This window comes from Eptatretus burgeri, chromosome 17 (assembly GCF_056783735.1).
Source record: "Eptatretus burgeri isolate ZD-2024b chromosome 17, Ebu_testis_v1, whole genome shotgun sequence".
Classification (NCBI taxonomy): Eukaryota; Metazoa; Chordata; class Myxini; order Myxiniformes; family Myxinidae; genus Eptatretus; species Eptatretus burgeri.
Genome location: NC_140977.1, coordinates 41285730 through 41304269, shown reverse-complemented (window position 1 = coordinate 41304269; position 18540 = coordinate 41285730). Strand labels below are relative to the sequence as shown.

Below are 18540 nucleotides of genomic sequence, written 5' to 3'. Positions count from 1 at the left end.
CAGTGACGGGTTCATGATGAGGCCAAAGTGAATGAGGGACAGGGCCAATGACGGGTTCGTGATGAGGACAAAGTGAATGAGGGACAGGGCCCAATGACAGGTTCGTGATGAGGACAAAGTGAATGAGGGACAGGGCCCAATGACGGGTTCGTGATGAGGACAAAGTGAATGAGGGACAGGGCCAATGACAGGATCAAGATGAGTGCAAAGTGAATGAGGGACAGGGCCCAATGACAGGTTCGTGATGAGGACAAAGTGAATGAGGGACAGGGCCCAATGACGGGTTCGTGATGAGGACAAAGTGAATGAGGCACAGGGCCCAATGACAGGTTCGTGATGAGGACAAAGTGAATGAGGGACAGGGCCCAATGACAGGTTCGTGATGAGGACAAAGTGAATGAGGGACAGGACCCAGTGACGGGTTCATGATGAGGCCAAAGTGATTGAGGGACAGGACCAAGTGATGGGTTTGTGATGAGGACAAAGTGAATGATGGACATGGCCCAATGACAGGTTCATGATGAGGACAAAGTGAATGAGGGACAGGGTCCAATGACGGGTTCGTGATGAGGACAAAGTGAATGAGGGACAGGGCCCAATGACAGGTTCGTGATGAGGACAAAGTGAATGAGGGACAGGGCCCAATGACGGGTTCGTGATGAGGACAAAGTGAATGAGGGACAGGGCCCAATGACAGGTTCGTGATGAGGACAAAGTGAATGAGGGACAGGGCCCAATGACGGGTTCGTGATGAGGACAAAGTGAATGAGGGACAGGGCCCAATGACGGGTTCGTGATGAGGACAAAGTGAATGAGGGACAGGGCCCAATGACGGGTTCGTGATGAGGACAAAGTGAATGAGGGACAGGGCCCAATGACAGGTTCGTGATGAGGACAAAGTGAATGAGGGACAGGGCCCAATGACAGGTTCGTGATGAGGACAAAGTGAATGAGGGACAGGGCCCAATGACGGGTTCGTGATGAGGACAAAGTGAATGAGGGACAGGGCCCAATGACGGGTTCGTGATGAGGACAAAGTGAATGAGGGACAGGGCCCAATGACAGGTTCGTGATGAGGACAAAGTGAATGAGGGACAGGGCCCAATGACGGGTTCGTGATGAGGACAAAGTGAATGAGGTACAGGACCCAGTGACGGGTTCATGATGAGGCCAAAGTGAATGAGGGACAGGACCAAGTGATGGGTTTGTGATGAGGACAAAGTGAATGATGGACAGGGCCCAATGACAGGTTCATGATGAGGACAAAGTGAATGAGGGACAGGGTCCAATGACGGGTTCGTGATGAGGACAAAGTGAATGAGGGACAGGACCCAGTGACAGGTTCATGATGAGGACAAAGTGAATGAGGGACAAGACCCAGTGACAGGTTCCTAATGAGGAGACGAGTTGCCAGGTACACGCTAGGTATCCAGGTATACGCCAGGTAGCCACGTACACGCAAGGTATCCATGTACACGCTAGGTACCCATGTACACGCTAGGTACCCATGTACACGCTAGGTACCCATGTACACGCTAGGTACCCATGTACACGCTAGGTACCCATGTACACGCCAGGTATCCATGTACACGCCAGGTATCCAGGTACACGCTAGGTATCCAGGTTCACGCCAGGTATCCAGGTACACGCCAGGTATCCAGGTACACGCTAGGTATCCAGGTACACGCTAGGTACCCATGTACACGCCAGGTATCCATGTACACGCCAGGTACCCATGTACACGCTAGGTACCCATGTACACGCTAGGTACCCATGTACACGCTAGGTACCCATGTACACGCTAGGTACCCATGTACACGCTAGGTACCCATGTACACGCTAGGTACCCATGTACACGCCAGGTATCCATGTACACGCCAGGTATCCAGGTACACGCTAGGTATCCAGGTTCACGCCAGGTATCCAGGTACACGCCAGGTATCCAGGTACACGCTAGTTATCCAGGTACACGCTAGGTACCCATGTACACGCCAGGTATCCATGTACACGCTAGGTACCCATGTACACGCTAGGTACCCATGTACACGCTAGGTACCCATGTACACGCTAGGTACCCATGTACACGCCAGGTATCCATGTACACGCCAGGTATCCATGTACACGCTAGGTATCCAGGTACACGCTCACCTGCTGGTAGGCGGGATCCCAGAGGCGGAAAGTGCTGGACACCGGTCGGAAATGGAAGTCCAAGTGGGGGAACCCATGTAACCATCGCACCCACCAGTCGTGCGGACCCGCCGCCATAGGTTTTCGGAGATTGTAACAAGGGACAAGGATCACACGATCACACGGGCCGGTCGGACACGTCTTCCACAGACGATGTCACATCGCTTCGAGCGGCGGACAACGCGAGAGACACTCGAGCGGCGGACACGGAAGCACACGGACGAGGAAAGGAAGGAGGACCCGCGGTGGAACAGACGGCCCACTAAAGACTGCGATGACAACGCGTACAAACGGCGGCGGACACACTCAGACAAACAGCGCCGAAGCACCAAGGCCGGACGGACAGAACGGCCCAGAATTCCCCGCGCGACGCGACTGCTGGAAATGATTTCCCAACATGCATCGCGCGCCCAACCTTCTGACTCATCGCAACTTTTCTCTGACGTCACTTTACCAAAGTCTTACAACCTTCGGGCCACGTGATCACGTCCTTCACTCGGTCGAAGCGTCGGATTCGAACTTGAGCATTTTGATCTCATCCGGCCGGGAGACCGAGACCGAGACCGAGACCGAGACCGAGACCGAGACCGAGACCGAGCCCGAGCCCGAGCCCGAGCCCGAGCCCGAGACCGAGCCCGAGCCCGAGCCCGAGACCGAGCCCGAGACCGAGACCGAGACCGAGACCGAGAGGTTCGCCCACTCCTCTCCCAGCTATAAACTTTCGTCCTGGTGTTTCACGGGCAGGGTGATTCACCAATGTGTGGTGCCGTCTCTCGGACGGACATTAACCTGGGAGTCCCGTGTGCCGACATTCGTTGATGGGCGTCCTTCACGAGGAGTGGGCCAGTTGTTATTGCCGGCAACAAGTTCATCAAACTGATCGTCAGGCCTGGCCATCCGGTTCATGAAAGACTTTCCCGCCAAAAAAAAATCTTGCTCGGCAAACCCCACGAGAGCGTGGGAATAATCTTGTCCGTTAATGAATGAAGATTCATTCATCTATCTATAATTCCAGCAATCTCTGTGTGTCTGTCTGTTTGTCTGTCTGTCTGCGACCGCCGTTTCTCGACGACCGCCGGTCCGATCTCATTGAAACTTGCCAGGAATATTGCCGGGGACCCACGGAAGTGCTTTTCAAGGTTTGATATCGATCGGACGAGCGGTTCCCAAGTTACGGCCATTTATCTGTCGATACGGTGCTATGACATCACGCATGACGTCACAATTAATGTTTGTTTATTTATTTATTTATTTGCACGATCGACGGTCCGATCTGATTGAAACTTGCCAGGAATATTGCCGGGGCCCCGCGGATGTGCTTTTCAAGGTTTGATATTAATCGGACTAACGGTTCCCAAGTTACGGCTATTTATCTGTCGACCAATGACAGGACACTGTGCTATGACGTCACGAATGACATCACAATTAATGTTTATTTATTTATTTATTCTTATTTATTTTGCACGATTGAAACTTGCCAGGAATATTGCTGGGGGCCCGCGGATGTGCCTTTTCGAGGTTTGATATCGTTCTTCGTCCATTTCAGCTGCTTCCCAAGGTTTGAAAGCTGTTTTTTCCCAAGGTTTGAATTAATTGTTCAAATTATTAATTAATCCCAAGGTTTGAATTTCCCCAAGGGAAAGAGCTGTTTCCCAAGGGTTTGAAAGCTGTTTTTTCCCAAGTTTTGAATTAATTGTTGTGCTTGGTAGACATTTGTGAATACATTTACAGAGAGAGAAGCGAGAGAGGGGGGAGTGAGAGAGAGGGGGGTGAGAGAGGAGGGGGTGAGAGAGAGGGGAGTGAGAGAGGGGCGAGAGAGAGGGGGCGAGAGACGGGGGCGAGAGACGGGGGCGAGAGAGAGGGGGGGCGAGAGAGGGGGGCGAGAGAGGGGGCGAGAGAGAGGGGCGTAACAATTCAAGAGAGGGTGCGAGAGAGGAGGGGCGAGACCAGGGGGGAGAGAGGGGGCGTCGTCATATCAATCCAGTCGTCGTTTACGAGAGTGAAGGAACGAAGCTGCACCTATGGGCCCGCACTAGTGAAGCAAATAACACAAACTCCCATCGTGTTTAGGAAAATAACCACACCGAGGACCCAGCGGAGGTACTGACTTGAGAAGACACAACTCAGTCCGAGCAGGGAATGTTACACCATGTTATACCGGGACACAACGTTCGACGTCTTGAGGATACACTTAACTGAAAGGCATCCAGGATAGCCGGCTTAACATCCCATCGGAATGGCGGAGTTGCCCAAGATGTGGCAGCCCTTGTTACCTCCTCCACCAAAGTTAGACGGATGTTATGTTTTCCCGTCTGTCTATCTGTCTATCTGTGAGCATGATGTCTCAGAAAAGTTACGGACGAGTTTTGACCAAACTTGGTGGATGAGCCGGTTCGGTGTCAAGAACAAGCCGATTCGATGTTGCTTCAGGTCCGAATCCATATCCAGCCCATCAATGGGATACAAAACGTAAACTGTTCTGCCTGGTAGACAGGTATGTGCTCTATCGAGTGCCCATCTGTATCTGAGTCTGTATCTTCATCAACAATGCACAAATGCCCAAACGATGGGGCCATTTTATGTGGTGTCCAGTGGTTGGTGGGGAAGTTGTCCAGTGGTTGGTGGGGAAGTTGTCCAGTGGTTGGTGGGGAAGTTGTCCAGAGGTTGGTGGGGAAGTTGTCCAGAGGTTGGTGGGGAAGTTGTCCAGAGGTTGTTGGGGAAGTTGTCCAGAGGTTGGTGGGGAAGTTGTCCGGAGGTTGGTGGGGAAGTTGTCCAGAGGTTGGTGGGGAAGTTGTCCAGAGGTTGGTGGGGAAGTTGTCCAGAGGTTGGTGGGGAAGTTGTCCAGAGGTTGGTGGGGAAGTTGTCCAGAGGTTGGTGGGGAAGTTGTCCAGAGGTTGGTGGGGAAGTTGTCCAGAGGTTGGTGGGGAAGTTGTCCAGAGGTTGGTGGGGAAGTTGTCCAGAGGTTGGTGGGGAAGTTGTCCAGAGGTTGGTGGGGAAGTTGTCCAGAGGTAATCTCATTTGTATACGGGTCATTCTACCTCAGTTCACCCAAGGGTTGGCTTGCTTTGGTTGCATTTTTATGACCTTTACAACTTTGGCCGAAAATATCTCGAGAACAAAAAATACTACCCTCCAGTTTTTTTTTTGATATGTTATCGTCGACAGTATGAACTTTCATTTTCATGCAATTTCAGGTCAAAGTCACGAGGTCTTCAAGGTCAAGTGTCAGGTCAACAAATAATCCACCCCTAACTTAACTAGATCGACAAACCGATGCTGGATTTGCATTCTATGGACAATTACCTTTCCAATGACACCAAAATAATCGAGATAGGGCAAGGGGTTGCTGAGATATGAGGATTTGAATTTTGGTGGAAACGCGACATTTGTTGAAAAGGTCAAAAGTTCTCAAGGTCATATCTCGTCAACCCCTAGTCCGATTTAGCTAAAATTTTGTATGTGAACATAGACTATCATATGTAACATACATGCAAAAAAAAATTAGCCAAATCTGAGGGGGTCGGGTTACAACCCTTGGGTGGACTGGGGTAGAATGACCCATACATGGCCTTGATTGGTTAACATGACCACATTCAGACTGTCAAAAATCGTTTTTGGGGTTTATACGTTTTGAGCAATCTTTGCATTTTCGAGGAGGAATTGTACCTGCGTCAAGAGAACATTTATTACAATCTTCAAGAAATCTTGGTGTTACGTAGTTTAATACACAAAATAAACAGACATTGGGAGCTACAAGTAAGGGTAGGTTTCAGATGTTGGATTGTGTTTGGTATGAAGCTGTGAGTCTCCTTGTAAATCGATGTTAAACGTGCTTTGATGTCTGTCTGTCTCTGTCTGTGTCTCTCTCTGTCTCTCTCTCTCTCTCTCTCTCTCTCTCTCTCTCTCTCTCTCTCTCTCTCTCTCTCTCTCTCTCTCTCTCTCTGTCTCTGTCTCTGTCTCTGTCTCTGTCTCTGTCTCTGTCTCTGTCTCTGTCTCTGTCTCTGTCTCTGTCTCTGTCTCTGTCTCTGTCTCTGTCTCTGTCTCTGTCTTTCTTTATTTTCGGGTTCGTTTTTCGTATTTCCGTTTTTCGGGTGTGGTGTCATTGTCGCTGTGTGCAGCTGCTCTGTGTTGTGATGAGTTGTCAGTGTATTTTTGTCCTCTCCTGCCACCCACCTTCCTCCCTTCATCTGTAATGATATTATGAATTATATGCTTGCTTGATTGCCTGTATTCCTCTGGCCTGAACGTGTGTGCGCATGCTCCAATAAATCCAGCAGTTGGTCCATGCAAGGTGATCCTATTCATGTCCGTCATCATTACATGGTGTCAGAAGTGGGATACGAACCCATGCCTCCATATGGAGACCAGAACATGGTGTCAGAGATTCGGGATTTTCTTCATCAACAGTGATGGAATTTTTAACCGCCTGGTTATCTCCGGCTAGTTGGGAATGTAGCTGAGAACTGGCGACGCTGGAGTAAGGACCTTGACTGGCATCTTGAGGCTGCCGACCTCGAGTCGACGAGCAACGGTCAAAAGGTCGCAATCTTGCTGAACTGTGCTGGGCCAGATGCTGTGGATGTATACGAGAACCTCCCATTTGAGTCAGCGGTCGCTTCGAAGATGTTCAAAACTGTCAAAGAGGCATTCGACACGTACTGCAATCAGCGGAAGAACCTTGTCCATGAGCGATTCAAGTTCTGAGAATTTGCCGAGTCTGAAGGTCAGTCATTCAAGTCGTACTTGAACAGGCTGCGCATTACGGTGAAGGCATGAAATTTGCCGAGACTGAAAACATGATCAGGGATAAAGTCATTTTTTCCTCGCAACCTCACCTTAAAAGAACGTGTCTTACGTGAACTGAGACTGACTTTAGAAAAAGCTACAACTCTGTTTGGCTGCCGAGTCGAGTTGATGACATGTAAGGGCCATGACGTCGACTCCAACATCGGCCGCTTACACCGGGCTTTCCCAAGATATTGACTTGATTCGCCGCCAGGGGCGCTGCAGTCTCAAGTCTCCTGGCAAGGGTCCTTTTGCACCCAAGCATGGGTCGACCAAAAGCAATAAGCACACCCAAAATCGTGGGAACTGCGGGCGTATTCATCAACCTCGCCAATGCCCTGCCTTTGGGAAATGCTGCAGGAACTGTAATAAGCATAACCATTTTCTAGAGGTCTGCCGACAATCCAAGCGTGTTCATGCATTGGTGACGAGCACGACATCGACCGAACTGCCATCTCTTAGTGACTGTCATGGTACATTGATGGCTTGTCTACACTGCTGGTAGGAGACATGCAGGTCATGAAGCCAGACGTCTCTTGGTTTGCGAACATCAACATCAATGGCCATAGGGTAAAAGTGAACGTTGACTGGAGCACAGGTATCGATAATCCCTCGCAGAATATTCAATTCCATGGAAAAGTCAGTCAAGACTATTCACTCAATGATCCGATTGAAAAGCTATCATGGAGGCACCGTCCCTCATCATGGAGTGGCCAAACTGCAATGCTCTGCTGGGTCGTCAACGGGGTACTTCGACTTCTATGTGGTCGACACCAAAGCGCCTCCTATTCTCAGTCTTCACGCGTCGACATGCCGAGGTCTTATCCAGAAAGCCCAACAGTCGCTTGCTATCTGTCGAGGCTGTGACGTCAGTGGCCTCTACACAGCCTGACCTTACACTGGACAAAGTCAAGGCTGATTATGCAGATTTGTTCACTGGCCTGGGGAAGTTCGACACACCGTACCACATTGAACTGGATCCGTCCATTCAGCCAGTCATCGAGCCACCTCGTCGTGTTCCTCAGCCTACGTGAGCGCTTGAAGGCCAAACTGCTTGACATGGAGGCACAGGGTATCATTTCGAAGGTGGACGGACCAACGGACTGGGTGCATAATCTTGTCGCCGTCGAGAAGAAAGATAAATCGTTCCGTTTGTGTCTCGTCCCCAGGAATCTCAACAAGGCCATGAAGCGTGAGCACCACCCCATCCCTACAACAGATAAAATCATGGGTCAGTTCGCCGGAAAGAGGGTCTTCAGTATATTTGACTAGAAGGACTCTTTCTGGCAGGTTCAATTAGATCAAGAGAGTACCCTCAAGTGCACTTTTAATTTTCTTCTGGGGCGTCGTTGTTTTAGCCGTCTACCGTTTGGTGTGACGTCAGCCAATGAAGTTCTTCAAGAGAGGAAGGAGAGCACATTTGGAGACATTGATGGGGTCTTTTGCATCGCAGATGACATGATTCTTGCTGAAACCACCCTTACTGAGCACTACGCCATCGCACGCAAGGTACTGGACTGTGCACGACAGAAAAATGTCAAATTCGACCCAAACAAGATCCAGTGGAAGGTTGCAGAGGTAAAATACATGGGTCATGTCCTCACCTCTGCTGGGGTTCACCCGGATGAAGACAAGGTGCAAGCCTTGTTGGAACTGCCAACTCATCAGTCACGTCTGGAGCTGCAGCGAGTTCTGTGTGTGGTTAATTACCTCGGTCGGTTCATACCCAACATGTCGACCATCACAACATCATTGCGTCAGCTGCGCCAGTCAGGTCAGGTTCGATCTGTGACCTGCTACAGGTACCATGTAAACCTGTACTAACCTGTTCCATGGTCGGGTTGTCGGCGACTAAACCGTCTCCCCCACCAGGTTTTCTGGTGAGGAGGGTGTTTGGATATGGACACCCAGCAGGATTAAAAACAAAACCTGTCAAAGGGCGGAGGAGCTCCTTGTGAGCCAACGGCCATCCATATCTAGTGCCCAACTGTGTCTGCGGACGTCCTCCTGCAGTTGGGTCACTTCTTATTAGGAGGTTGGTGGCAGGATTTGCACTCCGGACACCGTAAAACCCTTCATTCCGCAAAACGCAAAAACGCAAAAAAATCTGAAAACCCACTCCGTGGGAGTACCTCCTGTGCAGCTTCCCTTCGCAGGGCAGCTCACCGGATGACGGGATTGGGGCAAAGCCTTTGGGACCCCCAATCTTTGATGATAGGAGGGAAACCACGGGGTAACATCCCTGGGTCAGATTGCGGGAGAGTGTGTCGGAGTGGTGCTGAGGTGTCGTCCACCAGACGGCGGTCTCCTTGGGTTAACCTGAGGCGGTCCCTTCGGGTGGGTGCCTGGAATGTCCTATCCCTAAGAGAGGATGATCACCTGTCTCTGTTATCATCTGAGCTCAAGCGTTTGGACATCGGGATTGCAGCTCTCTCTGAGGTTCGGAGACCGGATTGCGACGAGATAATGGTGGGTGGTTACACCTACTATTGGTCTCGTCGCTCTGATGGTTACCATACCCAAGGAGTTGCTGTAGCTCTGTCCAATTACCTGACCCCAATGATAATTGAGGTAACACCGGTCAACGAGCGTAATATGAGATTAAGGATTCGTCACTCCTAAGGTGTCATTTCCCTGGTCTCTGTTTATGCTCCGACTGAGGCGAGTGATCTCACCGTGATCGATGCATTCTACACCACGCTCGAGTCTGTGGTTGATCAGTGCCCCAGACGAGATACACTTCTAGTCTTGGGGGATTTCAATGCATCGACTGGAACTGATAGGGACGGTTATCAGGTGTGTGTTGGTCCCCATGGGTCAGGAACTATGAACCAGAATAGCACTAAGTTCCTTGACTTTGCAAGAAGTCATGGACTTAGGGTGGCTGGTTCATGGTTTCAGCGCCCACAAGCTCATCGCTGGACTTGGTATTCCAACGCTGGCGGTGTGGCAAAGGAGATTGACCATGTCCTCATTGACGGTCGTTGGAGGATGATCCAGAACTGCAGGGTCTACCGGAGTGCTCAGTTCCTCAATACTGACCACAGGCTTGTTGTAGCAACTCTAAAACTGCACCTTAAATTCTGGAGAATGGTACCATCCCAGCCTAGGCTTGATGTTGCCAAGCTCAGGGATGAGAGAGTAGCTGAGGAGTTTGCGAACAGGCTGAGTGGACACTTGGGCGGTCTGGGTGCTTTGGGGGGTCCTGAAGAGTTGTGGAGCGCCTTCAAGACCACCGTCCTTGATGTTGCCGGTGGATGCCTTGGAGCTCACCGTAGGGCAAAGAAGAATTTGTCTCTCAAGGGACACTGGATACCATTGACCAGAGGGCCAGGCTGAATGGCAGAGCTGTGCTGTTCAGGGAGCTGAGGCATAAAACTGTACGTGCACTGAGGGTGGACTAGGAGGCCTATGTGCGAGGAATCTGTGAGGGGGTAGAGCATCACCTGTGGACAGGTGATTTTCGTCCTGCTTACAGGGGAATTCGCGCATTACGTTCATCCAAGCCCATCCCTCGGAGCACTGCAGTTCGAGCAGAGAGTGGTAGGCTCTTGACAGAGGAGTCTGAAGTGAAGGCCCGCTGGGCCGGTTACTTTGAGCGGTTGTACCAGGCTGATCCCCCAGCTGTCAAGTTGGACGTCAAGGGTGTTACAATCCCTGTTGCTGACCCTCGAATCAACTGTGGTCCACCTACGCTTGTGGAAACACGGGCTGCGGTGAACCAGTTGAAACGGGGCAAAGCTCCAGGGATCTGTGGCATCCATCTTAAGGCTGGTGGAAATGCTGCACTCGTGTCGTTGCATGCAGTTTTGTGCTCTGCCTGGAACACAGGCATCATCCCAACTGACTGGAAGAGGGGCCTTGTTGTCCCTCTCTGGAAAGGGAAGGGTGATCGCCAAGACTGCAACAACTACCGAGGGGTGACGCTGCTCTCAGTGCCAGGCAAGGTCTTTGCTCGGATAATTCTTGATAGGGTTCGCCACCATCTGCTTGAGCACCAGCGTCCAGAGCAGTCAGGCTTTACACCAAAGAGGTCAACGATTGACCGTATCCTTGCCCTTCGTGTCCTCACCGAACGCAGACGAGAGTTTCGGCAGGGGCTGCTTGCAGCCTATGTTGATCTCTGTAAAGCGTTCGATTCAGTGAATCGGGATGTCCTCTGGAGGATTCTTGGTCTTCGTGGGGTGCCACCAAAACTGATCGATCTGATGTCTGAACTCTACTCTGGTGCTGAGAGTGCTGTGAAGTGTGGTGGTACCATCTCTGACTTATTTCCAGTTGTTACTGGAGTTCGTCAGGGATGTGTCCTGGCCCCCACACTTTTCAGCACTTGTATGGACTGGATTTTAGGGAGGATGTCGGAGAGATCAAGTTGCGGTGCATCGTTTGGGAATGTCAAGATCTCAGACCTTGATTTTGCAGATGATGCAGTCATCTTTGCGGAGACTTTAGACATCCTCTTGGGGGCCCTCGAGGTGCTGAATGAGGAGTCGGAGCCGTTGGGATTACAGGTTTCTTGGGTCAAAACTAAGATCCAGGCTTTCGGTGACATCTTGGATGCTGCTGTCCTGTCTGTGTCTGTTTGTGGTGAGGATGTTGTCGTGGAGAGATTCACTTACCTTGACAGTGATATTCATGTCTCTGCTGGCTGCGAGTCAGAGGTCAATAGACGTCTGGGTCGGGCCTGGGGAGTCATGGATTCACTGGATCATGGGGTGTGGCGCTGCCGGTACCTGTGCGGGAGGACGAAAGTCTGAGTCTTCAGGTCCTTGGTACTTCCAGTCTTGCTCTATGGGTGCGAGACTTGGACTCTGACCAAGGATCTGAGACGGAGACTTAATTCCTTTGGTACCAGGTCTCTTCGGAGAATCCTTGGCTATCGCTGGTCGGATTTTGTGTCCAACGAGCGGTTGCTAAGAGAGACTCGGATGAGATTTGTTACCTGCATAGTCCGTGAGCGTCAGTTGCGGCTGTATGGACATGTGGCTCATTTTCCTGACGCTGATCCTGCTCACCAGATTCTCTCATCGAGGGAGTCTCATGAGTGGAGGAGGCCAGTGGGCCGACCACATGCCTCATGGTTGCAACAGGTTGACCATCATCTCAAGGAGATGGGGATGGGCCTGGCATCTGCCTGGGGGATGGCCAGACAGAGGCCCCTGGAGTACCGGCGGAAAGTGGACGCAGCGACGCGCTGTTCTGGCACATGCTCCCATACCTGACCTGACCTGACCTAAAGAAAGATGCAACCTGGGAATGGCATGCAGAGCATGATGCAGCATACCAGCTGATAAAATCCTCAATTGCCAAGCGCACGGTATTGAAGTTCTTTGATCCCGCAAAGCTAGCAGTCCTTCAAACTGCTGCATCTTCAGCTGGGTTAGGCGTGCACCTGCTGCAGGATGGGCATCCTGTAGTATCTGCCTCTCGGTCTCCAACACCTGCCGAATAGAACTGCACCCAGATGGAGAAGGAAGTTCTTGGTATCGTATTTGGGGCAGAGCATTTTCATCAGTACATCTACAGGTTTGACACGACCGCACACACCAACCACAAGCCACTGGTGGCTATCGTCAAGAAGCCACTGCATCTGCTCTCACCCAGACTTCAGCTCATGATGCTTTGACTTCTCCGATACACTGTGTCAGTGCAGTTTGTCCCAAGAAAGTATTTATACATCGTTGATACACTCTCCAGAGTACCATCTGGCTTGCCACGACACGATCAGATGCTGGAAGATGACATACACCTTCAATTGGTCACTGAGATTTCAGTCAGCACTGGCAGAATGAAGATACTGCAACGTGAGACAACTAGATCCAGTGCTTCAACAGCTCAGCAAGGCTGGCCTGTGCATCGAGTGAAAGTGTCTCTGATGGTGAAACTGTTCTGGCCTGTTCGGGAGAACATCCATCAGTCTAAAGGTTTGCTGTTCTGTGGTGAGCGGATCATCGTTCCAATGCAACATGACATACTGGCTCTAATTGACGAAGGGCATCTCAGAGCGGGAAAGTGCAAGGCGCGGGTAAGACCCATTTTGTACTGGCCAGTTATGTCAAGAGACACAGAATCATGTGTTGCTGAGTGTGGGGTCTGTGACAGATTTTGGCCTGTTAATCAGAGAGAGCCACTCATCCCGCACAGCGTCCCTGATCGCCCATGGCAGAAGCAGGGTGCCGATATATTTCACTTCAGTGGAAAAGACTATCTCATCCTGATGGACTACTTCTCAAAATTTCCTGAGGTGTCACAGCTGTACGGGCTTACGGCCACTGCGATCATATCAGCAATGAAAGCAAACGTTTCCCACAATGGCGTACCAGAAGAGGTATTCGCCGACTAATGTTCTCTTTGATAGCACAGAAATTAAGGACTTTAGACACGAATGGGACATAATGTTCACAAACTCATCCCCAACTTATCTGCAATCCAATGGTCAAGCTGAGCGTGCGATTCAGACAATGAAACAGGCTTTGCGAAAGGCACATGAAGATGGTGCTGACATTCAACTAGCAATCCTTGCCTCCCGCAACTCTCTTATTAGCGGAATGACACTCTCTCCAGCTCAACTCTTGATGAACAGGAGGCTAAGGGATAAATTACCTGTTCACAGTGAAAGCCTCCAGCCAGGTGTTATATCAGATGCTTGTCAGGACCGTCAGAGGCAGTACACCAAATTATTTGAAAGAGGGGTGAAACCTCTTACGGAGATCCAAGTACGTGATGCTGCCCACATCAAGTCCAGACAGGGCTGGATACCTGTAGTCGGATCTTGCAAACTTTCTGCATCAATATCTTACCTCGTTCCCACGGCCAACGGTAGATCGCATTGCCGCAACAGGTGACACCTGCAAAAATCTCCATCTGAGCCAGTGACCATTCTCCCACTTCCGGACGTTGGAGAATTAAACATTCCTCTCGACTCGAGAGGAAGTTCAGAGCACCGTCGACATGACACCAACACCACCTTCAAGCGCTGAGAACTCCCAATTTCCTCAACCCGCCCGAGCCTCAGATCACAGCGCTCCAGGGCCTTGCCTCAAAGGCTGTAGGACTACGTTCTATCATAATCATATAGCGTGGCTTTTGAGTCTTCGTTAGCTGGTTATAAAATTTGTTTTTGCTATTTTTAATGGAACATAAACCTGCTTTTGCTATTTTCAGTCTTTCACTTCATACTGAAAGGGGAGACGTAATGATATTGTGAATTATATGCTTGCTTGATTGGCTGTATTCCTCTGGCCTGTACGTGCGTGTGTGCGCATGCGCCAATAAATCCGGCAGTTGGTCTACGCAAGGTGATCCTATTCGTGTCCGTCGTCATCCCGATGTGTTTTTGACGTTTTTCTTTTCACTTCTCTCCACCTTTGCCTTCGAGAGAGAGAAAGATTGAGAGCGGGCCTACTCTGAGTGCGGCCTACCCGCTTTTACGACGCTTTGTAAGCCTGTTTGCTTAGAATGCGTTTTTGTTACTTATTTTAGTTTTTAAGTTATTTAAGTTTGGTACCTTCTTGTCTGGTAGAGACAAGAAGGGAGCAGATAATATCGCCATCATGGCGAATGCACCCTCTCGTAGTGATGCGTGCGAGGGATTAACCAGGAAGCACGCGTTTGTGTGTGTGTGCCTCCTGGAGGAGTTCCTGTGGATGACATTATCCTCGTGGTTGGAAATATCATTGGTGATGAAAATATTTGTGCCGCATCGCGTATGAACCAGAAAGTTGTTTTTGTTTTTGACGTTTCACTTGTCCATGAGGTCGTGAGAACGGAAATAACCATGGCGAGCGGTTATTTTATGATGGCGGCGCCGTTGATAACCCCCGCGACGAGAGTAGTAATATCTAATGCTCCACCTTTCATATCTCATGATAAGATCATGTCCGTATTATCCCGTTATGGGAAAATGGTTTCCAGAATGTCCATGATTCTTCTTGGTTGGCGGAATGAACGTGTGAAGCACGTAATGAGTTTCCGAAGGCGGTTTATATGGTCCTTCCAGACCATGGGGAAGATATAGGACTCAACATCTCATTTAAAATCTATTTCGAGGACATTAATTAGCAAATCTACGCATAGTCCGCTGCCTATTTAACAACGCCTCATGCACCTGATGTGACAAAACAGGCCACACCAATGCCTGCAGAGTGTAAGGAGGAGATTACCTCGTGCAGGATGTAAGGAGGAGATTACCGGTCCTCTTCCAGTTAACGTGCCCAATGACAAAGAGGTTACCGTAACTCCACCAAGTAACCTTCCTACAAACAAACTGATTGAACAAACAAACTAATTGAATGTTGAACAGACTAATGAAACGGATCCCCCGGAAAAGTGCAATGAGTCTCAAACTGTACAAGAGTGTGCATCCATGACTCGCACGGATGAGGTCGATGATGTAGTTCAAGCTGTTAATGGGTCCGTGAATGATACTCCATTGATCCAAGCAAGTGAAACCGAACAAACTGTGGCCCAAGATTATTACACCCATTTCGTAAATGAACGTGTAAATGTGAAGCCACAGAAGTGTGGGAAGCTGCTGGATTAACGACTCTTAAAATAAAAATAGCTCAGAATATAGACCCGGACCCCAGTGGAGCAATGTCTGATTCAACCGAATCAGATGAGGAGATAGACCAGGAATTAAAATTAAAACCAGGAATTGCAGCTGAATCTTGCCTCTTTTAGGAGGTGATAAAGGGCCGTTTTATTTCCATTGAACTGGTGATTAATAACTTAAAATTTATCATTTTTCGCTCGCCTGTTCGAAGAACAGAGAGCTATAGCGATACCCCCGGCATGAGCGTGAGCGTCAGTGTCAGCGTGAGCGTGAAAATGTGAAAATTTTTGGTGGAAGTTATTTTTTCCTAATGTTTTTATCTACCACACTATTTTTTTTTATACGCCATATATATATATATATATATATATATATATATATATATATATATATATATATATATATATATATATATATATATATATATATATATATATATATATATCGGGCGTATTATGTGTCGTCCGTCCGTTCCTGTCCGCACTCTAACTCCCAAAGTTTTGAACTTTCACCTTTCATATTTGGTACATAGGTACAGATTGTGGAGACGGTGTGTCGTGACATGTGTTCATCATCTAAAGTGGTCGCCATGGCAACCAGGATGCTGTTTTCCATCCGTTCCTGTCCGCACTCTAACTCCCAAAGTTTTCAACTTTCACGTTTCATATTTGGTACATAGGTAGACTGTGGAGATGGTGTGTCGCGACATAAGTTAGTCATCTAAAGTGGTTGCCATGGCAACCAGGATGCTGTTTTCCATGTAGTAGCACAATTCTGTATATACCTTCTTGTTCGGGCGTATATTGTGCTCACTTGCGCTCTTACTGATTACAATGTACAAATACATATATTGCTTTAAAATTATTTGGATCAGACCAGTGCAATGCTTTATAAAAAAAATATTAATTATTACACGAGTCTTTTAAAAACGATAAATGTAAAACAGGCGAGCATTGGGCGGCTTTGACACCAACTCTGGTTAATATCTACGAGACAACCCGTGAACCTGTTGGGTTCCCGTTGTGACAGCGGTTGATAAAAATATCATTTCAAAAAAAGCAAGGACAAATGTGTCCAAGAGCCACGTCCTAAAGGTTTTGTTTTCACCAGAAGAAGAAGAAGAAGTTTTCATTGAAATCGCATGTGGAGTTTCAGAGAAGTTGAAAGTGTTTGTGGACAGACGGATGGGCGATGTGCCATCCCATAAGATCCCCGGAATTATGTTCCAGGTGAGCGAATAATGGGAGTAACTAGGCTGCAAAAATAAGGAAAACCCTTGGAGTGAAACACACAATAACAGAATATAACACAAATAAGGCTTACATTCTTTGGGCCCATTCAAAGGATGCCCCAGAAAAGCCTTCCAAAAATCCTCATAAAAATAAGAGTCAATGGCACCAGATCAAATAGATGGATGGGTTGCATCAAGGCAGATTGCAGTGCCACAAGTAACGTCGCTGGCAGATCTTTGGCTCAAGATCGAAGTCTGTGGCAACAGATCATCATTTTAGAACAGATGGCAGGACAGGGAGCAGCGATCGCTGCACCTGTCGACGCCATAACTAACTAAAGTTGGAGTCATCAGGATGAACCTGGATGGAATTTTAGTTTCAGCTGCTACTCCACTAACCTCAAACTCATCCAAGTGCAGCCAAGTGAGCCTTACAGAAAACTTTCTGCAAGAAGTCACTTCTCCCGAGACAGATCGACCAAGAAAGAGAAATAAAGAGTAAAAGAGATTTTCGGGGGTATATGCACGCACCTTGAGGCTTCCTTCCCTTTGGTGTACATATTGTTGTTTGTGGTGCCGAACCCAGCTTGTCCTCTAACGACTGCAATCCAAGGTTTGCACTTTGCGAGTATGAATGATCATACTGGTCGGTTACCACTCAATTGGATCTTTGTCAGTTGGTGTCTGTGACTTCTGAGTGATGTTTTCGTGATCACATCAACAGCGTAACGTTTTTGAAACTTGTATTTCAAATAAACAGATACAAAGTCAAATGAGGAAGTTCACCATTACAATTCAATGTCCAATAACGATTCCCACATTGTCGTTTCTGCCCAGTGTCTCTGTCCTGGCAGCGCAATTCACACATGTTCACCTCGTCCACCAGAGCTGTTGAAGGATTGAGTCTTGTCGCGTTTTTCTCTCTCGTACGCTGGCCCGTCCAGGATGATTGAAGAGCTCAAAGGAATTATTTCCTGAAACTCAATCTTAATGAGTTTTAATCAACCTGATCATAATTGGCTCCAAGCGTTAACAAATGCTCTGGACATCAACACCTCGTTCACTCAGTTAAATACAGGGACGACCAATGCACACGTCACATCACCCGTCTCTCTACACCTCCCTCTCGTGGGTTTATATAGTATCACAAAACAATCCCGTGCCTTCCAGTAACTGTGATTCTAGTCTATTCGGGAAGTTTCGTCTAAGAACATTCCAGCATCTTCACGAATCTCACCAGGCATTGTACAGTACAATACTGCCATCTACAGCAAAAATTAGCTCATTACATCAAGCAGTTTATATTACAACCGATCCATGCTACAGCAAACTTATAACATGTAACGGTCAAATTTACTTGTTCATGTATGGGCATTTACTAATGCTTATTCACAAATACCATAACATCTAGCTTTTAACTCACAGAGATGAAAGAAAAAGCAAAAACTAGAATGAACTTCTGAAGTACCTGGCATTGCCCGAGGAAATTCAAGCAATATGTATTAAAATATTTCCTTGGATGACAAATTTAGGAATGGTGTTCTTTTGGTTTTGTATGAATTACCAATCTTGGGTGTGGCAAAAAGCACTTAGACTTGTCGTGAAATGCTTCACCTTCTCAGGATGCCCATCACCCCCCTCCCCCACTTCCCGTTACTACTACCAATGCCCAACATGCTACCATGGAGGCTGCTTGTCTTGCATGTTGATCCTCAAGCCGAGCCTGTGTCTGCTCTTGAGTGCCATGTGACTTGCAAACTGCCATTCTCTTTATATCTGATTT

At 48.6% G+C, this 18540-nt stretch overlaps 1 protein-coding gene across 1 annotated transcript in view; it reads right to left on the bottom strand.

The window, feature by feature from the left end:
• LOC147009862 (protein tweety homolog 2-like) overlaps positions 1 to 2592 on the bottom strand; it is a 29676-nt gene extending 27084 nt beyond the window's left edge. The window contains exon 1 of the mRNA XM_085863130.1: positions 2149 to 2592. Within this exon, the coding sequence (XP_085719256.1) occupies positions 2149 to 2265 (117 nt within the window). The 5' untranslated portion in view covers positions 2266 to 2592. The remainder of the gene's footprint in view (positions 1 to 2148) is intronic.
• Between the last annotated feature and the right edge of the window lie 15948 nt (positions 2593 to 18540).